The sequence below is a fragment of the Cryptomeria japonica genome, chromosome 3, assembly GCF_030272615.1.
Source record: "Cryptomeria japonica chromosome 3, Sugi_1.0, whole genome shotgun sequence".
NCBI lineage: Eukaryota > Viridiplantae > Streptophyta > Pinopsida > Cupressales > Cupressaceae > Cryptomeria > Cryptomeria japonica.
Genome location: NC_081407.1, coordinates 655,638,584 through 655,662,171, shown reverse-complemented (window position 1 = coordinate 655,662,171; position 23,588 = coordinate 655,638,584). Strand labels below are relative to the sequence as shown.

Sequence of the window (23,588 nt, the reverse complement as noted above, 5' to 3'; positions counted from 1 at the left end):
TTATAAGAATGCATATGCTTGTACTCCAAGAACGTGTTCAATGGTTGCATATTTTTTACAGCACAACAAAACTGGTTGCATCTGGCCAATTACTTACAGAGAGTTCAGAGAATGATCCTTGAGCGCACTGAGGCACTCCATTTTTTATACAATGTCAGTTTGGCAACCCTCTGCTGGGTAATCTTACAGTATAGAAAGACACAAACTCCCAATACCATTCTATATAAATTGATACAAATTCAACAACTTACGGTTGATTGTAATCATACAATAAATAAGAAATTGACAGCAACTTGCTTCTGTGGTATTTTCTTCCCAGTATGGTGCAAACACATACATTGGATGTATACTAGCCAAAGTAGAACTAACATGACTGTTCAGAACTAAAATATTATAAAGAAGATATCAAGAAGAAATCTAAGCTTGCATATGGATTGACATGAAAACATGAAAAAAATAATGTTAGGGCAGTAAATGGCAGCGCTCTAGTTGTAAATTATAGTGATGTGCCTTGAAGCTTCCCAATAAGAAGAATTTACATATAGATTGAACTTCCAATAAAATCTTTAAAACCAATATAACCACTAAGATATGAAGAATTGGCATATCCATTGCTAGGCAAAGCAATAACATTATCATCTCATAAATGTTTGATGTTTAGAGATTGAGCCCTTAAAATGCCACTTTAAAATGAAATGTAAATAACATAAGTTGCCCTTTGGGGGGCAGGGTTATATTGAATTGAACCAACAAGGTGTAGGGCACATGACAAACATATCTCCAGAATTGGTTTCAAAGAATGTGAATAAACAGATCCCAATAACAAATATAGGCCTTCCGACTGAATCCTACCATTTGATCAGCACCATTAGAAAGCAATCAAAATCATCCTGAAGATAATCTGTGTTCCGCAGGCGTTTCATTTTTCACTTCAAACAATTGTATACTACAGAATTTTTAAACAAAAAAGAAAATTAAGAATAATGATTGCATTACAGCCAAATTAGATGGCACCATCAGGAATTTACGTGAATTTCAGAGTATTTTAGATGGCAGCGACTCTTTAATGAATGAACTTTATTAAAGAAACATGAATTTTGACTAGCCTAGCAGAATAAAAAATAAGTGAAAATGGACAAACTAGCCATGCTATGAAGTGCTTAGTTTGGCCACGAAATATTCCAGACATTATAACCCAACTTACTACAACACACCTCAATAAAACAACTTAAGTCCTGAAAATTTAGCAGGTTCAAATGAAGGTAGGTTTCCCAGAGCTTGGGATTTCAGAATGTAATCAAAGGTTCACAACTATGGAACATATAAAACTCTTTGTATCCCTATTGTACCAACACAAAAAATAATGACTGATAATCACAAATTGAAACTATATGTAGGAGTTTAAGGACCATTGTTGGGTAGAGTCCTGAACACTTGGTAGGTTCAACTGAAGGTAGGTTTTCCAAAGCTTGGGATTTCAGAATGTAATCAAAGGTTCACAACCACAGAACATATAAACCTCTTTGTATCCCTATATATCAACATAAAAAATAATGGCTAGATAAAATCATAAAATGAAACTATATGTAGGTGTTTAAGGACCGAAGTTGGGTAGCCAGTATGAAAGAGTCTCATACCACTTGCCAGGTGTTCCACTCGAGCCTGAGCCTGAGCATGAGCCTGAACCTGCCCTATTCAAATGACATGAATAAAGAGATGGAGTCCAGTGCAAGTCACGGTATCTTTGGTGGAACAGGTGCCAGTGAAGAATGGTCTGTGATAGATGTTTTCTTAATGGTGATGATCTTGCATCTAAAGCCAAAAGAATGGCTGTGTTAGGCAGTGCAACATTTGTTGACTAGTGACCCTTGATGACCAACAGCAAATAATAGAACATGAAACCTTGATATTAGGACTAATACAACACCCAACAGACTTAGAGGATGAAAATAGAAGTCAAGCAACTTGTTGATGTTTCACAGTTAACATTAATGTGAAACACAAATGGGTGAAGTTTGAACAGATTAATTCCAACTTGTTAAACCAACCAGAAAAACTTTGTTCAGATGAACCTTGTCAGTAGGCAAAGAAAACCCAAGGGAAGCAAACGTTTAGTATCTGAAACCACAGACCAAAACCAGCACTTTAAATATTTATAACTATGAGATATGCTCTATGAAACAGAAATATTTCTATATTTTCGCTGAAGATACAGAAACAAGGCAAGCAAGAAATATGCTAAAGAGCTAAGAAAAAAGAAAATAATACTTAGATTGTCTTAATGTGTACTTCCAGGAAGATTATATGGACTGAAATTCTGTATGCCTATTTTAGTATCAACAGATTCTACTGCATTTTCAAGCACTATATCTGGATTTTCTGAGTTTTCATCCTCCTGAATTCTAGCCTCGGCATACTTAATCTCCACTAGTTTATTTGGATCTGTGAATCTTAAATCCGTGTCATCACGTCTTTCACAACATTCACTCACCTCAACAGTTTCTGAATTGTGCATCTTACAATCAGATTCTGCTTCTACTTCACACATCCTCACTGACTGTGTGTGTACACCAACAGAAAAGTCAAAAACTGCGCTGACCTTACCTGACTCGGAAATCATTGCACAGTTTTCAACTGCTGCCGAATATTCCTTAGGTGAATTTTCAATGCCTCCGACATCAGTCTTCCCCACGTATTTACTTGAGACACTCTTGTCCTCCTCATTATCCTCTATTAGTACACTTTCCTTTGCATCATATGAGACTTTATTAGTTTCTTCAAGTACAATTGGATCAACATAATCCAATTGTTCTTCTGCAAAATTCATTGCATTGTTAAAATTAATACCATAGGAAGGCTCTTCCAGGAAAACAATAGCATCAACAGCAGCAACTGATTCTCCTGACAAACCCAAAGGACCGTGTCCAGCCAACAGTTCCAAGTTTGCAACATCGTCTGCAGGTTCCACTGGAAATCCTCTGGCATTGACAGCTTCAACAGATTCTGAGCATCTCATGTTATCAGCATCATCTAAGAGAGGTAAATTGCCCATATCATTCACATTCACAACTGGCTCTTTAACATTAGAACCTCCACACAAAACATTTCCTTTTGCATCATCCTGAAGAGCCATATCAAGGTAATCGCGGCTTGTTTGCAACTGATTCTTCACATCATAGTCTCCTTGGCTCGTTTGCAACTCCATAGCTGAAGCTAAACCTTTGAATGTGTTTTCAGGTGCTATTGCCACAACAGCGGCATTTGTTTTATCATACAAATTAGTACGAAGAGGGCCTTCTTTACTGCTTTCAAATGCCACAGTTACCTTTTGGACACCCCCCATGCTCAGGTTTGAATGAGAATTGGCAGCAGGCTCTAATTTTGTTTCCCCAGTAGCATTTTTGTAGATTGCAAATGCTCTCTGCAACAAAAAACAGATAAAGAATTTATCGAGCTTCTTTATTCAATTAAATAAACCTACACAGCTGAATCCAAAAGCACTCTAAATATTTTCATGGACTGGAAAAATCACGACCATGAGACAAAGAATCCGTTGAGCTTCTTTATTCAATTAGGACAGGTAATGAAAGACAATCTCCTATTCACTCAAAACCTAATCTGATTTATACACCAAGTCACTGACTAGAAACATATAACTTCTGATCAGTAAATTGAAGAATTTTACCTCAAATACCTCCTTTGATAAGCTAGAGAAAATCATCGAATGAATGTTCAAACTTTGCAGAAGGGCCTCTGCATCTGCATTGACCTGCCATTATGACCAATAAAAGGAACTCTTAATATCCTGAAACGACAAACAAATTTTAATGCCCAAAAGGGAATTTAAAATGCCTGCATTCAATCATGAACACTATTGTTTACATCAATGACACTCGTACCATTTACAAAGAACACTTATCAACAGTTGCTAGCGAAAAATATTTTAGGAATTTGTCACCTCTAATTGAAAGTTCTTAGTTGCATCCTCATTGAGCCCATCCTTTAAGATAGTATCATCATTAGTAATTACATTCTCTCTTGAATCCAACATGTCAGCACACTCGTTGTATAGCTCCAGACCTGCCAAGTCTGCAGATATGTCTAACTTGGACAGATACACAGACCTTCTGTCACACTTGTTCTTATTTTGTTTCCGTATATCAGAAGACACAATACTGCATTGATTTTCTTTCATAACCTTGGGTGGGCTTTCATCAGATCTTTTAATCTCAATGCTTTCAGTTGGAGATCTCTCCCTTCTTATCTTCTCAAGACGACCTCGAGGAACTTGAGGCCCTCCCCAAGCTTCATCAGTCTCCCTTGGGTTGGCTTTCCACATATCCATTGCCCGATCCCAGCTCCGGGCACTGATTCCTTGCCCAATTTGATCTCGATCAGGTCGTCCATAAGCATGGGATTCTTCTCCATATGACCCTGGCCCTTCCCATCCATGCAAGGGAACCTGAATATGAGGACCGCAGACATCATCAGTTTGTCTTTGCCACCCATGAGTACGATTGTGACCTGGAAATGCATCTCCCCCATCTCGTACATGATAGCGAACATTTCCCATATCCGCAGATGGCCTTACTCCAAACAAGGGTGGACCTGGAAATTGCTGTCCAATGTTGAGGAATGGTCCATGTGGATGACCTCCAATGTGATGCTGAAATGGAAGGAACATATTAGCTGGCCCCTGTCCCTGACCATGAGAATTCCAATTACCAACACCTTTCCAAACATCTACTTGTCCTGATCCTCCCATGACCTCTCCTCTTTTAAAATGACCACTAATTTGACGATCACTCCTTCGCTGATCTCTAGATGATGGTGCCTCGTCAAAGCCAGAGCTTGATGAACCAAGAATAGCAGGGTTATCAATACCAGGCCTAAATGGCGGAGGAGGGGGGAGCAAGCCAGAGGCTCTACCTGTCAAAGATGGCACTTGTGGTCTTATTGAACTATCCATGGGCCTATTCATTGGAGTAGGATGAACTGTCCAATCTGACCTACTAGAAGATCCCTCTTCCAATCTACGGCTTTTAGAAGGCCTCTCATATGAAGCTGAATTGCCACCAGAAAGCATCCGCCTCGAATCTTGGGCACTGCCAACTCTACCATAAGGGACCCTTAAAGAATCATCAACAGAAGAATTATTCATCTGAGAATCATTAACCCTTTCTGTGCTGGGAGATCTTCTATGATCTTCAGTACTTTTATATGAAGCCAGAGGCTCTCTAGACACTATTTCATCTGTGACAGACAGTTGCTTGTCTCTATCAGAAGCATTAGAATAATATGAGCTTCTGTTGCGCATTCCACCTGCACCACTCACATTGTTTACAGTTTCAAACTTGTTTTTACGAACTGTTTTTTCATATGACAAAGAATGTCCATGTTCTTGAACATGCGAAGATGGAGATTTCCGTGCCAAATTAAAAGGAGACAGCCTTCCATTGTTCTTGGGTGAACTCTCAATGTGACTTAAAACTGGAGATGTTCTACCCTCATAAGCAGAAGATTTAGCACTTCCAAGAGGAGATTCATCTCTATGGTTCTCCATCTTCTTATCAGTCTTACTCTTACTGTGCAAAATACCAGGTTCTCTAGAGTGGCTGGTAAGCTGCTCCACATTCTTTGAAAATTGGTCTGACTGCTTGAATTTCAATCTGCAGAAACAAAAAAAAACATTAGACCTACAGAAATTTACAGAAGTGGACCAATTTTGCCAACTTACAGAAAAGTAGATTCAATTAAAATTCAAAATGCCACATGACATCAAGATACTGAACTGTTAATTCATCTAAGGATGTACTGTGGCCACACTACCAAACTGCTTTCTCCGGACTCTGTGGCCCAATGCATACATAACTGTAATTAACTAAATAAAGCATTAGCTCAAGGCATTATATCAAGATTGCATGTAGTAGCAAAGGATCAGAATGTAAAGAATAGGGGAACTTTTACAGGGAAAAAGTGATGTATAGGATTGGACATTTAAGATACTTCAGAAAACAGGATACTTGAAAAAGCTTTAAATTGCCACAATCAGTTAAGATTGTCACAATGTTAACATGTTTTCTAGACCAAGCACATGATGAAACTGTTTTTTTTATTTTACCAACATGAGGAAACTGTTATCGCCCAACGCACAGCTGTAAAACTATCAGAGTTAACCCAAATATATTCATAACAAAACCTAAAATTTGTTTAAACAAGCTTCTAAGCAGCCTGTCACAATATCCATAGAAAAAAGTTTCTACCAAAGCTTCAGGACATCATATAAATAGAGTATCCAAAATGTACTTTATTTGAAGAGTTTGATGCTGTTAAATTATGTTCTTCTATTAAGTGATCAAATTCGTTACATAATAAAAAGAACCCAATATAGCGTGCACGTATACACATCATTTATTTTTAATGTCTAGGCAGTGAAAGGAGACTTCAAAATAAGTCATAACAGCACATTTTCCAGAAAGTTCCAATACAATAGGCAATGTAAACTAAGTTTTGTTATTATAAATTAAGCTCACAAAGATAAAACGATATAGTCATAATCATAGTTGAAAAACTCGGACTCAGCAATGACTCAGCAAGCACAAAATATTAAAAAAACTTGGGACTCGCAAAAACTCAGGGAAAAACTCGGCAATAACTCGGCAACTTTATCGAACATTTGAAAGTATATTTTTTTAAATATTCTTCAAAAACACACATTTATATAAATTTAATGTCATTAAATTTATTTTTTAATTATATTAGAATAAACATATATTAATAGAAAACTATTTAAGTCATAATAGTATTCATTTAACATCATAGTATTAAAAATTCATGTCTCATAGTATTAATTTTACATTTAAATACATTGAGTTTTTATGTCTGCGAGTCTTTCCGTGAGTGACTTGGCTGAGCAAATAACCCACGAGTACTTGTGAGTCTTGCAAATACTCGCAGAGTTTTTCAACTATGGTCATAATACTATCCATGCTATTTTAATCTAGGTTTTATAAGCAATCCTACAAAAAAAAATCAACTGAATAAAGTTTTCAAAAATGAATTGGCAACTATTACAGCTATTGCATCATCATGAGACATTTTCAGATGAACATAATTGAGCAGTAGTTCAAAGTGTGCATGTGTATTTGATGTGATGGACAAAGGGAACAATATATTGAGTGACCACCACATCCAAAGGATTACAAAATAAGAAAGAAAGGAATCATATTAATGTCCATAAAAGCCCAGATGTAGGTCAATGGGACTCGAGTACATCAGTTTTAAAGAATGTTCTAGGAAGTGAATCCTAGAGGACCCACAAAGCGGAAGAACCAAAAACAAAATACAAAGCAGCAGGAGAACACCAACAAACAGAAATAAACCATAGACCATTCGGTGGTCACAAATGAAATATTTTAACAATAATGGTAATTAATTAACACCATTAAATCAAACTACAAATGAAGAACAAGTTTACTATGTCAAGAAAGCATGTGAATTCAACATTCCTATTAATCAGACTAATGCGATAAACCCCTTGGTATCAGCAGACTGAGCTCCAACAACTGTTAATATTCCATAACCAGTAACACCCATTTTAAAGGATGTCCGAAACAATTAGGCAAGAAAAAGTCCTCAAGGTCATTTTTTGATGCCATGAACACTTAGCCCAAACACAAAACATCATACATGGTATTTTAACTGAGGGCCTCTTCAGCATGCCAAAGTTTTAAGTTTTTTTCCCACGTAATTTTGTATATTACAAACCAAAACAGCAAAGCCTACTAATTCAAACACGGCAAATAAGAACAAATTACATCAAAACCTGGAAGAATTAACCCCTTGCTACTAGAAATTTGGTACAATTGGGTTTCACGTTATTCTCAAATAGCTATATAGTATAAAACAGTTCAAATTAAAAATTTAGAAAATAAATATTTGAGAGATAATTAATTACTTTTTAAAGTGGTTCAAACACACCCACGCACTTTAGTGTACATGTTACTATATTATTTGTGCCATAGATTCCCATTGTTTACATCTAGTTTTTAAACATGCAAACAATATGCCTCAAGCAGAAAATCTGGAAGCTTTGGATATTTAAAATTGTAATGCTTGTTGACACCATGCCACAATGAAAACTTCTGTTGAACATGAAGCAAGAATGCACTCTTTCTCCTCTTTTGGAGTGCAAATTAGCATTAAATCCATTGTTCGCCCTTATCCTGGCATACCTGCATTCATAATAGGGATAACTACAATAAAACTAGCATATATAAGGGTGCCTCGCACCCAAAGGACAAACTACACCTGCAAATTCAAAAGGAGGAAACACTTCATAATTTCATATGGAAATGGATGGACACATAAATTATAGACATGACAGCATATTTGTAATAAGAATAGATTATGAGAAATTAACCACTCCTCATGTGCTAAGTAAGCCATGGGCTCTAAGTACCTGGACTACAACAAAATATTATGGAATATGAACTTTATAGCAAAACAGCTCATCACTCTATAATAAACTTGTGTCCAGGTATTCAACATCCTTGGAAGAATTGTACACAAGGAGGATTCCTCACTAAAGCCTACATACTTGAATTAACCTGCAACTGTCCTGATAATTCCAGTATTCATAAATGCACAAATTTCAGTATGAAGAGTAAACTTAAGTTGTAGAAAGGTGATGGAATCATGAAAACTCCAACAGAAACAATACAACCACCAAAATCCACTATTATAAAAACACAGTTACTACTAGAGAGATGTAGGCTTGAACCTCAAAACTCAGGGCATGCAACTAGATAGGGGACTCTTTTTAATCTCCTGGCTAAATCATAAATGAATTGTATTTGTCCCATATGGAAGAGATGGAGACATAGACTCTTGCCCTTTCCATTTGTCAGTGAGCTTCTTTCTAACAATGGTGACCCCTTCTAAAGATTGCAATTTCAATACATCTCTTAAAAATTAGAAAGTGATTGTTCAACTTTGGAGATGTGCTCATTCCACCTACTGGTTTAGATTGATTTCCTTCTGCATACTAACACATCTTCCTCTTCTTTGCTTTCTAAGTAAGATAGTGGATGCTCATTCCACCTACTGGTTTAGATTGATTTCCTTCTGCATACTAACACATCTTCCTCTTCTTTGCTTTCTAAGTAAGATAGTGGAGGGTAATCCCCAGAGACAAATTTCAATTTTACTGCTACAATACCTCTAGACTTCAAGCTCAAATTTCTTCTTCCTCTTGCAGCTCTTTCATCAATCTCTCAATCCCTTCCTCTTCATTTTAGTTTGGTTCTTACTCCCCTTCTGATAGTGAAAATTGAAACTGTTAGAACCACAGTTCTTCTACAATGTTTAAAGAAAATGGTTTTTCCTTTCACAATATACTCAACTCATGAAATCTTCTCTATTACAGTCATGCTAACTGTACTAGTATCATCTGTTCTTGCTAAAGGACTCCTGCAACACCAGCTTCAGCTCTTCAGCTGTTTCCACGGTTTTTAACCCTATAATCCAATCCACAACAAAGTTCTCACACTGCCCATCACATGTTTGCACACGCAGGAGAGAGATGCACTTGCTTATCCAGATAATGATGGAGAAAGACATAACCAAATCGACTCAATATAAGGATAGAGTGAGATGTGGAGAGAACCCTCATTTGTAATAAGAGCAGACTATACAACTGTTACCACTGCTCAAGGATTATGTGGGCCCAATGTCATGTAATTGGCCCCTTGAAATGACTGGTAATCAAATTAATCTTTTAAGGGACACCAATAATCCACCAAGACTAAGCTATAGAAATCCAACATGGAAAAAAGTGGTAGTCTCTAGGAGCTGCTTTTTATTTTTCCACACTTTTGCATGATATGCACATTGCATCACTCCATCTCATGTAGAGGTATCATCAACCAATACAACAGCACATCCAATAATTTGTCAAAATTCTGGAATAATGTTTTATATTTATTTGGCATTTTGCTGTTCAAAGTGGTGGATATATGCGAACTGATTGGCTACAAATGCTACTGAATCCTCATCAGCTTCTGCAAAATGAGCACTAACATTCTTTGACAGGGCATTCACAGCGAGTTGAAAGGAGCCTCAAAACGGCCAATTGTCTGCAACAGCAAGCTGCCACCAAGTCGATACAAACACTTACCACTAGACTGTCAAGTGCCAATGGCTCTAACAGTAAACGATAAATACTTTTGAACTCTCACAACACAAAGACTTGCACAGCGGAGACTCACAGACCCATGAAATAGCTGTGAAGAAAACATGTTGCATGTGTTATTTTCATAAGAAAAATCCAACGAAACCTAATAAAATGCCCTAAGCCCCTTTCCATACAAATTTCGAGAGGAACTGAAATGGCTTTTTAGGGTTATTTGAAGTTTGCCAAATTTCAAGTGTCATGGATTAAACTACACGAACCCTATGACACAGGTGATAAGACTGCCTCGTACAAAGTATTGTCACAAAAGTGACCAGACAAGCTTTGGTGAATGCACAACCCCTGTTCCTTCTCTATCTCTACCAGGTATCCCAACAAATACTATATTTACAGTAAAAAGTATGGTCATTAGAGACAAGTATACTTTGTAGAAAAATTTATCACAAGAAAGACCAGACAAACTGTAGAGGATACATGTCCTGTATCCTTCCTCTATCTCTACTAGGCATCACAATAAACACTAATTAATGGAAAGAGTATAGTCATCAGAGACAAAAATGCATCGTACTCGAGAGACATCATTCCCATCCATATGAATAAATCCAGGGGCAGATAGAATATTGTTCAAAACATTAAAAAAAGCTAGACTTCTAACAGAGAGTCTCTTTACCACAAGTTGTTAACCCGGATAAGACTTTGGGGTTGAAATCATATTTGATGATTGCTCTTAAAAAACTGAATTTTCTAATTCATTTATTGGCAAGTTGCATCTAATCATAGAATCCAGTAGACATGAATATTGTCTGCGCACAAGAAAACAATTAGCAAAATTAACAAGAAACAGAAAAGAGTATACATTTATAATACCAAAGGTGAGGATGGCAATCTTACATTCTCCAATGTCCCAAATGCTTGAAGGCATATAGAAACACCCTTAACTTATGTGGGGATGTGCCTGCATGAGCATCACCAAGACGCTTACGAAACATTCTTGGCATGATTAAGGGGCATTCTCTAAGTCCAAAGTTACCAGACCCTTCTGTTTTTACTCCCAAGAATGTCATGGGCATGTCCAAGAAACACCTCCAGATCCCTTCCAGGAATGGCTGTGTTTCCTGCAGGGGCGCAAGAGGTATTTCCTAAAAGTTAACATGCCTAGCAGCAAACTGATATAACTCAAAAAGAAGCTTAAAAACGCATTCTGATTAACAAAAACCAAATATCATGTAGGAGCATACCAATAAAATCTGCAATTCTGTTAACTGGTAATACTAATTCTGGGATCACCAAACATCACACAACAAGCATTCGCATATAACTCATCCTTAATACATGCCAAGTGACATCCATCTCTTCCCCTTCCCTTGTGATTTTTACCAGCATAAATAAGAGAATTGTAGTAGAACACCACATGGGAATTAGGGCATCAAAGCATGAATGAGAATCGAGTATTCACTATAGCATGCAGTAAAAAATCCACGAAAAGGTTTAAAATGCATCTAAAGAAAACCCGCTTTTTACAAGATTTTTAACGGTTGGTATTTTGTGTGGAGTAATATATTAAAAGAACAGAAACAGATTTTAGAATAATATAAATAATCTTAACAGAAATCTAAAACTGGCTTGAAGTGGCAATTCTTTGTCAGGAAAACAACAGTTAGCACTTGGATTATAAGGTAAGAGTTTGTTTTTATACCTCAAAGCATCATTAGATTTTACTCACTCTTCCACCACTAAAAGCTGATACTGCCTACTGTGCATATAATTTCAATTTGGCAGTTTTGTTAGCTGAAACCATCTTATGATGTTGTCTATTTACATATCCAGGAGGGTGGCAAGGCACAAGGTGGTGCAACTGCTTTATGCATAAATGCAATACTAGGATACTTAAATAAAGCATTATACTGGAAAGAATCAAATAATATTAAGGAGATGATCAAACTAGAACAGAAACTCATACCACAAGTTAAAAAAATATTTTAAAAAAATACAAAATAAAAAGCCTGGGAAAGAATGGAATACAAATCATAGAAATGCCACAAACAAGGGAAAATAAAGGAAGAAAAACTATCATGAACCAATGCAGCACACTATGTTATATTCAAAATCCATAAATACAAAATGCCAAACTAGATCTGGATCAAAGCCATTGTTTAAGGTAGCAACATAAAAGAAGTGGAAGGATGGAAGCAGAAGAGAGAATATCATTTAGTGAAGAGATACATCAGAGAAAACATGATAAGACTCAAATCAGCACATAGAGTCTACAATCTCAAATCCTTAACATTCCTATGTTCTCATGACACGGTTATCAACCATCCAGATGGAGACCAAATTTTCTATTATTGTCAAATCAGTCACAGACACAATTTCCTTTGTTTCGTAATGTAAGGTTTTGTATGATGGTAATGATTTATAGACTCAAGCAATCAGATGATGGCATACAACAATGACAAGACCCATAGGTAACAAGCTCCCTGGCTTTCATTTTTCCTGCCTCAGCCGAAGAAAGAGGTGAACCAAACAAGCATGGAACCTTGTAAGGAAATAAAATAAATAATATTTTAGAAGATTTGGTAATTTCTATTGCTGCAAAAAACTTGGTTCATATTATTTTAAAAGCCTCACTTAATCAATTATTCCATTTCAACCAATTGATTGCATTCTCTACAGCTTTTTCCAATGCACAAATTTAGCTCTTCTCCCAACAAAAATATACATTTTCCCTCACTCCCACCCATTGTGAAGCATGGTATTTCACAAATTACAAAAAATTGACATTGAGTGTAATTTGATCAACTAACATAATCTTTTTACTTTATCATCCATGACTTTTATCATGACAATTCCTTACTTGGAAGCCATATTTCTCAGATATATTAGAGATGCTAAAGGCAATGTGTTTGCATTTAGCTATCATTTATTATAAACTTCATGGGTGTACAAAATCTTTCTGTATCATTGTTCATTTGCTAAAAACCAGTCTCACTTTCATGTAGATTGTATGGCCTTGTAATTTTTTAATATTGACAAATTTATCTGAGCCTTCAGAGCATAGTTGCAAAATTCAAGTTCATCAAGGCAAGTTCATCAAGGCAGGTAACATATACTCAGGCGTACTTGGTAATAATAAACATTGGAAGCAAAAACGAAGCTTCCCAGTGCAGGAAAAAGATACTCCAATGTATGGTAGCAAAACCCCCAACGTATGGCAAGTACCCCAACTATTGACTGATCAAAACTTGGGTTGAAGAGGTATAGTCAGTAATGGATCTAATTTTTGGCATATTTGAAAAACTCTTGGGTCATACTTACCAAGGCAGGTGAGGAACACTAAAATTTGTTAGGAAAGAAAAAGCTTTCTAGTGCAGGAAAAATGCTCCAATGTATGGCTAGTACCCCAAGCATTGACTGGTCAAAACTTGGGCCAAAAAGGAATAGTCGGTAATGGATCTAACTTTTGGCACACATGAAAAAGTCTTGGGTCATATTTAAAAATTACAAGTATTTTACTATGTTTTAGATATGGAATTATAGCTTGTTACAGACATTGCCTAGTTTATATAGAACTACATTCATTTACAAATATTTATCTCACAAAAAACTATATGTTTATCTAGATTTTAGTATTTTACCTATATGCTGCACTTTTCAAGTTGTTTATTACTACCAATTTTGTTGTAATTTCAAATAACTGCGTTAAAAATTACTTCTTGCCCATTCAAATGACTTCTTGATCTCAGATTCACTTCCCAGTAAAAAGCATTACAGAATTTAGATCTTATTAAACTATGTTTGGTTGACCCCATAAGAAAACCAGTAACAAAATCTAGGCCAAAAATTGGACACAACATGTTAAATCAATACAACAGAACACAAATGCAGCAAAAGGGTAATCTAATATCAGATGGCTTAAAGACTAGAGTGTTATATAAACTGATAAATAAAATGATGAAAGTAACACAGAAAGTAAGCAAAAGGTAGCCTAAGATATAAGTAACAGAGATCTGTGAATACTGTTGCAACTTTGGTGCCTATTATTGGCTGAAATGCCTCTTAAGTTCACAAATTTCAAACAAATCTCAAAGGAATTAACTACTGAAGAATTTCCAACTACATAGCTCAGCTCCAAAAATGATCTCTGTCCAAAATATAAGTCAAAAATGCCTTCAATATTATGAACAAAGCAATCCATTCACTAAAACAGCAGCTTAGTGAAAGAAAACCATGAAAGATAAAATTTGAAAACAAATGACTGAGTATATAGATTTAAGTTTTAAACAATATTATTCTAATGCGACAAATACAGGAAATGTCATAGTCAAAAAAAATGTACAAAGGTATATTATTGTAAAATGATTAGATTGTAAACTATCTTCAAGCCACACATTTAGCAGAAAGTTCATCCAATTCATTTTATTCAATGACAATCCTATGGCATGTTTCTCTTGTAATTCAATTCAGTAACTAAACAAAGAATTGATGGTTTTGTCACTTGTGAGATAAATTACAGAGGTAAGAGGATGTAAATAACAAGAAAAGAAAAGAAAAAGTTAAAACCACGACAAAGGATTTTATGAGGGCTTTGAAAATGAACATGTGAAAACTTCAATGCAGACAATTCCAATTGTCAAGTAGAAATGGAGTCAGATTGCTGATTCTATGTGCAAATCAAAATGCTGATTTATGGCTATCTATGGAAGCTTAAAAGGAGACCTAAACTAAAAACAAGCTGATTGAAGGATCATTCTAGCAAAATGATCCCCATATATTTTCTGCATTTTATACGACCCACATGACAGGCCAGACTGCCCCCTGCTCTTTCTCGTACACAAATATTTAACAAACTTGATATAAATTTCAAGATCCAATGAATCCTTCTTATATCTGATACGTGGCTCTTAAGGGGTGTTCTCTCTACCAATACAAGCAGCTGTTGCATGCAATTTCATATGACAAGAAAATATTATTTTAAGTGACCTTATCTGATGCATGACATATTTCTACCATCCTATCTACCTTGTCCAGAAAGAAAAGAAAAGCTTGTAATCATTACATCAGACAAAGTTAAAAGGCATCAAATACATTTTGAGGAATGACAAGATACAGAAATATTAGTCACACAAAAATATGATCGAAAGTAACAATAAGCAGGACCTTTCAACCCACAGAAAACTGAAATCAAACTTGCATTTAAAATCTCTCAGCAATAATTACTTATATGTGCTTCCTGCAACTAAGAAGAAAAAACTACAACCAGCAAATTAGAAATGCATGCCAAAAGCATTATTACCTGCGCTCTTCTTTGTGAATTTCTGAAACAAATTCGTGGACCCTTTTAACCTTTTTATCAGTAAAAGAATCACCTGCCTCAGAACTTGGAAGAACCAACAATGAATTTTCATGGTCTCGATTAACATCTTGATGACCTGTGATCAAGCCTCTACAGTCACCTTCTGCAAAAGAAGCTTTGTTTGCATGGGTTTTGGCTTCTTTAGATTCCTCACGAGCATGGCCTGGCCGATTTTGGTTGTGATGATCTTTAGGTTGATTGTACTGATCATCATAGTGAGAACTATAATCCCGGTCACTGTCACCATTCTTGTTTTCTTTATAGTGGCTTTCTGGCACCTTAGTTCCATCCCTTGAATGTTTGCTATCATATTTTTCAGTAGTTCGTTCTCGAGATAATCGCAAATCCCTATGCTTATTTTCTTGGTGCTTATCACCCCTTTGGCGGTCCTCTAAGTATTTCTCTTCCCTATACTTGTCATCTTTATTTCTGTCATCCTTATGCCTATCATCCTTATATCGATCATCTCTTTGCTTCTCATCTTTATACCTGTCATCCTTTTTCCGTTCATCCCTGTAAAAGCGTTTTCCTTCAAGATCCCTGTCATCATCACGCCACCTGTCCCTCTCACCAGACTCCTCTCTTCGTCGTCGCTGAATGCGATTTTCAAGTTCCTTCTCAAGTTCAATATTTCGTACCTCCTCTTGTAGCTGCCACTCTGCAGGACACCAGTATAACTCCATGAATTCTGTTTTAATACTAATTATCACTAAGAGGGCAATTGTAAAAATTGATATCTCTCTTTCTTTTTTGTTAAGTATATTTGTCAAGGCCTCAACTAAGTATATAAAGATTTTGCCTCTAAACCAGAAGCTAGCCGCAACAATGTTAGCAATGCCAGAAAAAATGTACAAATCAAATAATCAATGGGAGATCATTAAATGCTTAACTATTTAGCAGAATAATGTTTGAAGTCTTTTCTCATTCTGCAATCTATTACTTTACATCCTCTGAGGCCTAATTTCAATTATGCAGTCACATGCAATATGAAAAATATCATAAGAGATTTGAAAGAAAAAAAAGACAGGAAAGAATAAGCGCCATCAAAAATAAAGGAATTCAGTAGTATATACACCCCCGAATATCTTACTTAATAGAATTAGTTCCACATGATGAAACTTTTAAAAGAATGTGCAACGGAATTACAAGACACATATTTGAATGAAAAAGCATATAACACAACTGTATCCATATACATGTCTTAAAACGTTAACCTGTCAAAACCGCCAATCATTAATAAATGCACTAGAAATATTACATAAGTGAGAGATCTCTACCTTATACAATGTAGCTAGAACATTCAACATTCTACTCACCTCAACCTACACCCGATACCTACTGTACCTAAAACTACATGAAAGCCAAGGAAGATGAAATTTGTATTCTGCACCATTCAGTGTTTCCCAAAGTAAGATATATCTCAGTTTCTATATTTTAATTTCTCTGAAGAAGCTGACAAATCTCCATGCAACTAAAATCAAACAAAATCTTAAAAGACAACCTGCAAGCAATTTATTTAAATCAATATATTTCCAGAAATATGTTTCAAAAAGATCCAGTGGGACAGTAACAAGCAAGTAGATGTGTTATCACCAGCACATGATGAAGAAGTTGTGCGATGCAGCAGTGACAACTTCTTCCTCTTCAAATAATATCCCTGCATTGGTGCATTTCAACTTGTGGAAAGCCCATTAACGATTGCCAAACTGAAAACAATTACATTTAGCTACTCCATGGAAAAACTATTGAAACAAAACACTTGTTCAAAATAGGTAGAGTTGAAAATGTAACAAAAAGCACATGCTACAGCTAGATCAAGTCTCAAAAAAAGTCTGCCTACTAATTGAAATCAACCAACAGTGATGATTATGACTTTTAACATCCTTTAAAGTTTAAACCATACAAGTGTTTATGACCTATCAAAATGCATATATTTAGATAGAATATGGTTTCAATGGTTGATGAGCTTTGTAATAAATTCTCCTGTTTTGAGTGTCTTGATTTGAGGTTTCATGTGCCAAATAATGATTGTGAATATCTGTGTACTTGAGTTTAATACTGTTCTAAGGAGAGAAATGAATATCCTAACACATTAACCATCAATCCAAGACATTTTGCTTACCTTTTCTTAGCCAAAGTTGAGTTAAGCATGATTGTTAGGTGATATCAAGAAGTCCACCATGAATTGCGTTAGAGAAGTTTACATTAGCTTTTATGAGGAGAATAGGGTTGGGTGTATCATATTTAAACTAAAATTGAATTGTGCCAAACAGTTTTAGATTTGTTTGTGTTAAATGTCGATATGAAAATTGTAATAAAACTATTTGTAAACTTACAAATCCTCAAGGCTAACAATCGTCCAAAAAAATATAGGTAAAATTTGCATGTACCTAATCAAACTGATCCGTTACCAAATCTCTCAAAGATGGATCCACATTGAATAAAAAAGCCAAGACATGATTCCAACTCAAAACATGAAAAGTCAAAATCAAGAGAAAAATCAGGCTCAGCAGTAATTTCCTATAACTTATTGGTAAAATAAATAAATAAAACATTCAAAACATGAGTATTCTAACTTGATCGTTTCAGAGCTTCCCTTAGTCTTTCCAAAGTATCAAGTTAAAGTTTATACTGACTTGTCAACTTCAATTTTTCACTCAATACTTTGTTTTTGACCAGTTGCAACTAAAATTCAGGTCATGTTTCTACATGTAGAGCACTTGACAATGTAAAATCAAAGATCTAAGAAAGGTACTTCCTAATGAAGATGTAAAATAAACTGCACAAGGAAGTGGATTTGAAAACAAAGACATTTCATACAGACAAGTGACTGTGAACAAAAAGCAAATGGTTACTTATTGCAATCCACCCTGAACATGATAAGCATCTCATTCTCTATCAGAACGAGGAGGATGAAGCGGTCATTCAATTGTATATGATTTTCCAAGATATGTGTGGTAACCCCAACCCCTTATCCCTACTAATGTTCCTGAAGTACTTTTCAAATCCCTTGATAAAAATTAAATTCAGAGAACGTACCATACTTCTGCCAAAAGTTATCTAACATAGATGTGATCAATGCCAAACCAAGTCATTTTAAGTCCAGGTCAAAACATTACAGATAGAAGAGAATGATAAACACTAGACATAAAATCAGTCCATAAATTATGAAAACAACAGAGTTCAGAGAAAAGAACAGGTTAAAGAAATATGGCATGGAAGAGCTGTAAAAGAAATTTGGACTGCTAGGAAGCAACAATTTCAAACTTAACATGACATCTACTATTGCATAACCTAAAGATAAAACAAATTTCGTTCCTAATATGTTAACCCTTGCTTCTAAGGGGCGGTACAAGACTGCCTCATGAAAGTCCTCGGCATAATAGATTCCACAAAAAATAACTTCAAGAATAGACTTCTAGTCTCATATTGCCTACAAGGTACCTTCACCATTCTGAGCAACCTGCTATGCTCCAATTCTCTTTTAAGTATTATCAGGGTTCAATGTTTGCATAATCAGGTTGAACCATTCCAATTCCCAACTTAGGCACTAAACCAGCATGGCTACTTGGAAACAAGATATTTAAGAGCATAACTTGATGATTTCACCATGAATTTAAACAGCCATGGTGTTATATCATATATTCCAAACAATAATAAGAATCTGTTTCTAGAAATGTGATTTAGACATATGATGGTACAAGTCAGTCTGGATGTAAAAGACTAGAATTAACATCACCATAATTCATCAACTGCAGATGTGAGATATATGGGGGGTACAGGTCAGTCTGGATGTAAAAGACTAGAATTAACATCACCATAATTCATCAACTGCAGATGTGAGATATATGGGGGAAAATAATAGAAACAAGTATCTAGGCGTTGAAAGAGCAAGAGAAAACAATCATCTCCTGATATAGGTAGCATATAGTATAAATGAAACAATCAAATTCTATCATAATTAAGAATATTGCACTATACCTATAGGCTATAACCATATCAATCTAGAGAGTACAGACAATCATTCTACCACTTCTATGGGGTCAATACCCAAACCCCTCTATTTGAAATGACTCAAGTTGTACATAGTTTTGATTGTTGATACTTGTTGACACTAGAACATATGCTCGGAAGTTGGAACCATATACTTGTTTCCCACAATATCAAAATGCATAAAGGTTCCCTGAAAGAATATTATCGGTAATTTCAAATTGACCATTTTCTTATCATTAATATCAAACATAACACAAATTTAAACAATAATAATTTCTTTCCTAAAGCTGCTTACCAAAGAAAAATTTCTTCAAATATATACCATCAATAGTCAGAAGACAACTATGATGGAACAAATTTCATCAATATATTATCAAAAATATGATGGGAAAATTTCATCAGTTTAAATAATTTAGACAACTTGAACTTTTCCTTTTGAAATTCACACACATGTTCACATCATAGATCATCATGCAAATATCAATTGCACTAACAGGTGTCAGATTAGTCAACTACTCTCTGTTATCCCCATGGGCTCACCCTTTTCGAAACTCTGTTATCAAACAACAACACTCATCCGGTTACCTGTATTTTTCTGTTCTTGCTTGATCGATGACTCTTCCAGAAAGCCTTCATTCTTGTGACTTTCATAAGTCTTTGCAGGACCAGCCAAGGAATCAGTTGTCTTCTCTGGCTTTAAGTTGCGGACTTTTTTCTCCCGCTCAGATCCCCTTTGAGCATCACGACTGGATGCCCCTGTCCCTTCATCTGCCTCTTTGGATTCCTTTCTAGCTATGCCTTTGTCCCATCTCCCCTTTGTTCCAGACTTTGCGAGTTCCAATTTCCCAATGTTAAAAACCTCTGAATCCATCTTTAATGATGATTCCTCAGCCAATTTCACAGAATTACCCTGATCAACAGCAGAATCCTGTGTTTCCTTCCTCTTGCTGCCCTTACTCCTCCCACCCTTCACATTGTGAATAGATTCAGACACATCAATCTTGGCACTTCCAGCTCCTGTATCAGGAACCCTCCCCTTTATTGACTTTTTCACCTTATCTTCAGTCCTAACATCATCTTTATCATCTGTACCCCCAACATTCCTACCTGAGCTTTCAGAATCTGTCCTAGAATGATAGGGAAGCAAGGAAAGTGCATCACCCTGCATCTCACCTCCATTCCACCGATCTACGCTTACAGATATTACAGACGCATTGGCTTCAACAACCTCCAAAGATTCCACAGCTCCTCTTTTCCTCTTAGCAGGAAAATATGTTGCTGACGAACTGCCTGGACCGAGCTCTCTCGGCTGTGGCTGTGATTTCCTCTTCTGGATTTCATGTTTTTCCCTGGAAGAATCAACTTTTCCATCTTCTCTTCCTCTTTTGCCCTCCAGTTTAGGTTCCGGGAGCAACTCAGGCCCATATCTAGTATTCTCACCCTCATCTGAATCCTCCAAATCTTTTACAGATTGCTTGTGATGCTGCTTATGAGACTTGTTCCGAGAGCCTCGAGGCATATTGAAAAACAAGGAGGAACTCAAAATCTGCTCTCAACTCTGAATTTAAAAAGTTGAACCTCTGGAAACCCTGTAAATCAAAACCCTTGGCGCACAGAAGTCAAACTTTTAAGAGGCACCACAAGAAACAGCCAGGCCTTAACATCTAACCCTCCAATCAACGGTTCAGAATCCAGCTTTGTAAATCATGTTAATTGAATGGTGTGCAGTTGAGCCAATCCTTCACCAAAATAAAAAAGAAGTTTAACTTTGAAAAAATGCAAAATTCTGAAAGTCTCTGATTTACAAGATTTAAGCCTTCACAGCACTTGCTATTGCAACCCTCGCCAACGCAATAAAGCCGAGACTTAAAGGTGTCCAAAATATACCTAGGTTTGTCTTTACAAAGATGCAAAATTTCTCCAGAACTAGTCTAACCTCTTAACTTGAGACTTCGACCTCGCAAGTCTTGCAAATCAAACCCTTGCCAACGCCGCAAAGCGAACTCGCGCCTTCAAAAACGCCACAAAATGAGCTAGGTTTTGTACCATAATTCTTAAAGACTACTGTCTCCGCTGCTTTTCCAGGCCCAAAACATTTAATCTTTGCGAATCGAACCCTGGCCGTCGCAGCAAATTCAAACGTTTAAAAATCCGCCACAAATACAGCAATTGTTTCTTTTGACCTGCTTAACCCTTGAATTTCAAAGTTCAAATTCAAAACCCTCGGCTCACAACATAAAGCCGCGGAACAAAAAATTCATAAGTTTTTCTGTTTCTAGCCTCCCATACCCCCAAACTTACACACTAATTTTTACTTCGTTCACGGCATGCAAAATTTTCTCCGGATTCGAACAAATTTCAGCTCGAAATTTACTCCGATTAAATTAAAAGGCACTGAACTATTAAATGAAATGAGGCATCGAATAAAAATTCCAACCTCAGTAATATGAACCCAAACGTTGTCAAATGTGGTCCATTTCTAGAGATTCTGGACTCCTTTGAAAACTCGTAGGACGGTCGATCGATCTGCCTGTTAGGTCGCCACGTAGATCGATCCCAGCGAAGCCCATTCTGCTTCGTATTCCTGTGAGAATTGCTCGGTTGCCAAGAGCGAAGCGACCCGTAGCTGTACCTGCAAATAATTTCTCTCTCTTCTATCTTTTTGTCTTCCGCGTGTTTTTTCTCTCTTTCTTCCGTGTTGATGATGTCTGTCACTCGACGGGACGTCTTTGGTGCACAGCTTCGTTGCTTTTGTTCTTCTTAGTAAATAGTATTTTCTGTCAGAAAACGTAAAAGCGCGATTGACAGGATGTAGACGTCTCCTTGGCCTACATGGTCCCGTCAGCGAGAAGCAGGCCAATTGAATGCATTGATTTTATTTTTTAATTATGGTAGATTCTGTCATTTGATGTTTGCCGTCTGTTGATGGACTGTAATAATTAGGCTAAGCGCATGGTCACATGCAGTGTAGTTATATAATTTGTAGCCTTCAAAATTATTGCAAGTAATAATATTCGAAGGTGTTAATAAATAGTTGATAGTTTAAATTGAAATATTTATAGTTCATATCTTTTTGGCATTGTCTTTTGTGAGTCTTTTAGTTATAGAATTATTTATGGATGTTCTAGTCTAATTTAAACCTTACCACTAACAAGATTTTAGATGGAGGTTGGGACAAGTTTGGTTTTAGCATATTTTACTTATGCATGAATGCTTTGTTGGCAAATATGGATTTTTCAATGTCTTATAATTGTATCTTGAAAAAAGTAGTGTTGATCCAATTGCACCATATTGTCTCTAGTCAATAGAGATTAAATTTGTGTATAACATTATAAAGGAGTTACAACTTAAAAAAAAAAAGTTATCCTTAGATAAGTCAATATCAACATCCTGAACGAACCCCTAACATTAAACAACTTTGCATAAAGTTGAATTTTGTGTCAAATTTAAGAAATTATTGACTTTTCTCAAACACCAAATTATTCAATAGTCAAAATATTTTTTGCCAATAAAAATAGACATTTTTTATATTGGATTAAGAATAAAAATATAGAGAATACACAGCAGTGTCAACGAGAATCAATAGTAATCAAACTATCGCAACTCAATGAGGTGCTTCTACTGAAAAATTAAACTAAAATTCAATAAAAGCAATAGTCTAGAAGATACTAATTTGAATAAATAGATATTTGATTTACCACTTTTGCGCATGGATGAAGTGTAAAGTCATCATAGACTATTTGACTATTGAACAATTTCATGGGTTTTTAGAGTACATATCAATGGTGTGATTGAAATTTGTGATGTAAATCAAAACACATTGTTTCAATAATAAAATGTGTCTCTCTAGTTTTGTGATTGACTTATCTAGAAGACAAAGCCAAGAAGAGTATAGAGAAACCATGAAGTGTGATGCATGGAGAATGTATATGTCTATTTTATGTGTAGTAGCAAAAAATTGTAAGCAATACTATTGCTTAAACAACTTGATGGCTTTGAGAGGGAGGCTAGGGTTTCAGCCAAGGAGCAATGGCATAACGTATTAGACAA

The 23,588-nt window shown here is 35.9% G+C and overlaps 1 protein-coding gene across 3 annotated transcripts; it reads right to left on the bottom strand.

The window, feature by feature from the left end:
- Window positions 1-2,247: 2,247 nt before the first annotated feature.
- LOC131033767 (uncharacterized) lies at window positions 2,248-22,312 on the bottom strand. Of its 3 annotated transcripts, none has more exons than XM_057965055.2 (6): window positions 21,475-22,312; window positions 20,124-21,277; window positions 15,486-16,203; window positions 3,959-5,669; window positions 3,686-3,769; window positions 2,248-3,421 (listed from the first exon to the last, which is right to left on the bottom strand). In XM_057965055.2, the coding sequence occupies exons 2-6, from the start codon at window positions 21,055-21,057 to the stop codon at window positions 2,279-2,281; spliced, it is 4,590 nt and encodes a 1,529-aa protein (XP_057821038.2). In that variant the 5' UTR covers window positions 21,058-21,277; window positions 21,475-22,312; the 3' UTR covers window positions 2,248-2,278. The 3 variants fall into 3 exon arrangements, with proteins under 3 accessions (XP_057821038.2, XP_057821037.2, XP_057821036.2); XM_057965054.2 differs by having other exon boundaries at window positions 20,124-21,655; window positions 21,976-22,312; XM_057965053.2 differs by having other exon boundaries at window positions 20,124-22,312.
- Between the last annotated feature and the right edge of the window lie 1,276 nt (window positions 22,313-23,588).

Excerpts from the sequence above, each read along its gene's own strand:
- LOC131033767 (XM_057965053.2), bottom strand. The coding sequence starts at position 21,057 with ATGCCTCGAGGCTCTCGGAACAAGTCTCATAAGCAGCATCACAAGCAA. Across the intron at positions 16,204-20,123 it reads GCAAGAACAGAAAAATACAG|AGTGGCAGCTACAAGAGGAG; the intron begins GTAACCGGATGA and ends GGTGTCCTGCAG. Across the intron at positions 5,670-15,485 it reads ATTCACAAAGAAGAGCGCAG|ATTGAAATTCAAGCAGTCAG; the intron begins GTAATAATGCTT and ends TTGTTTCTGCAG.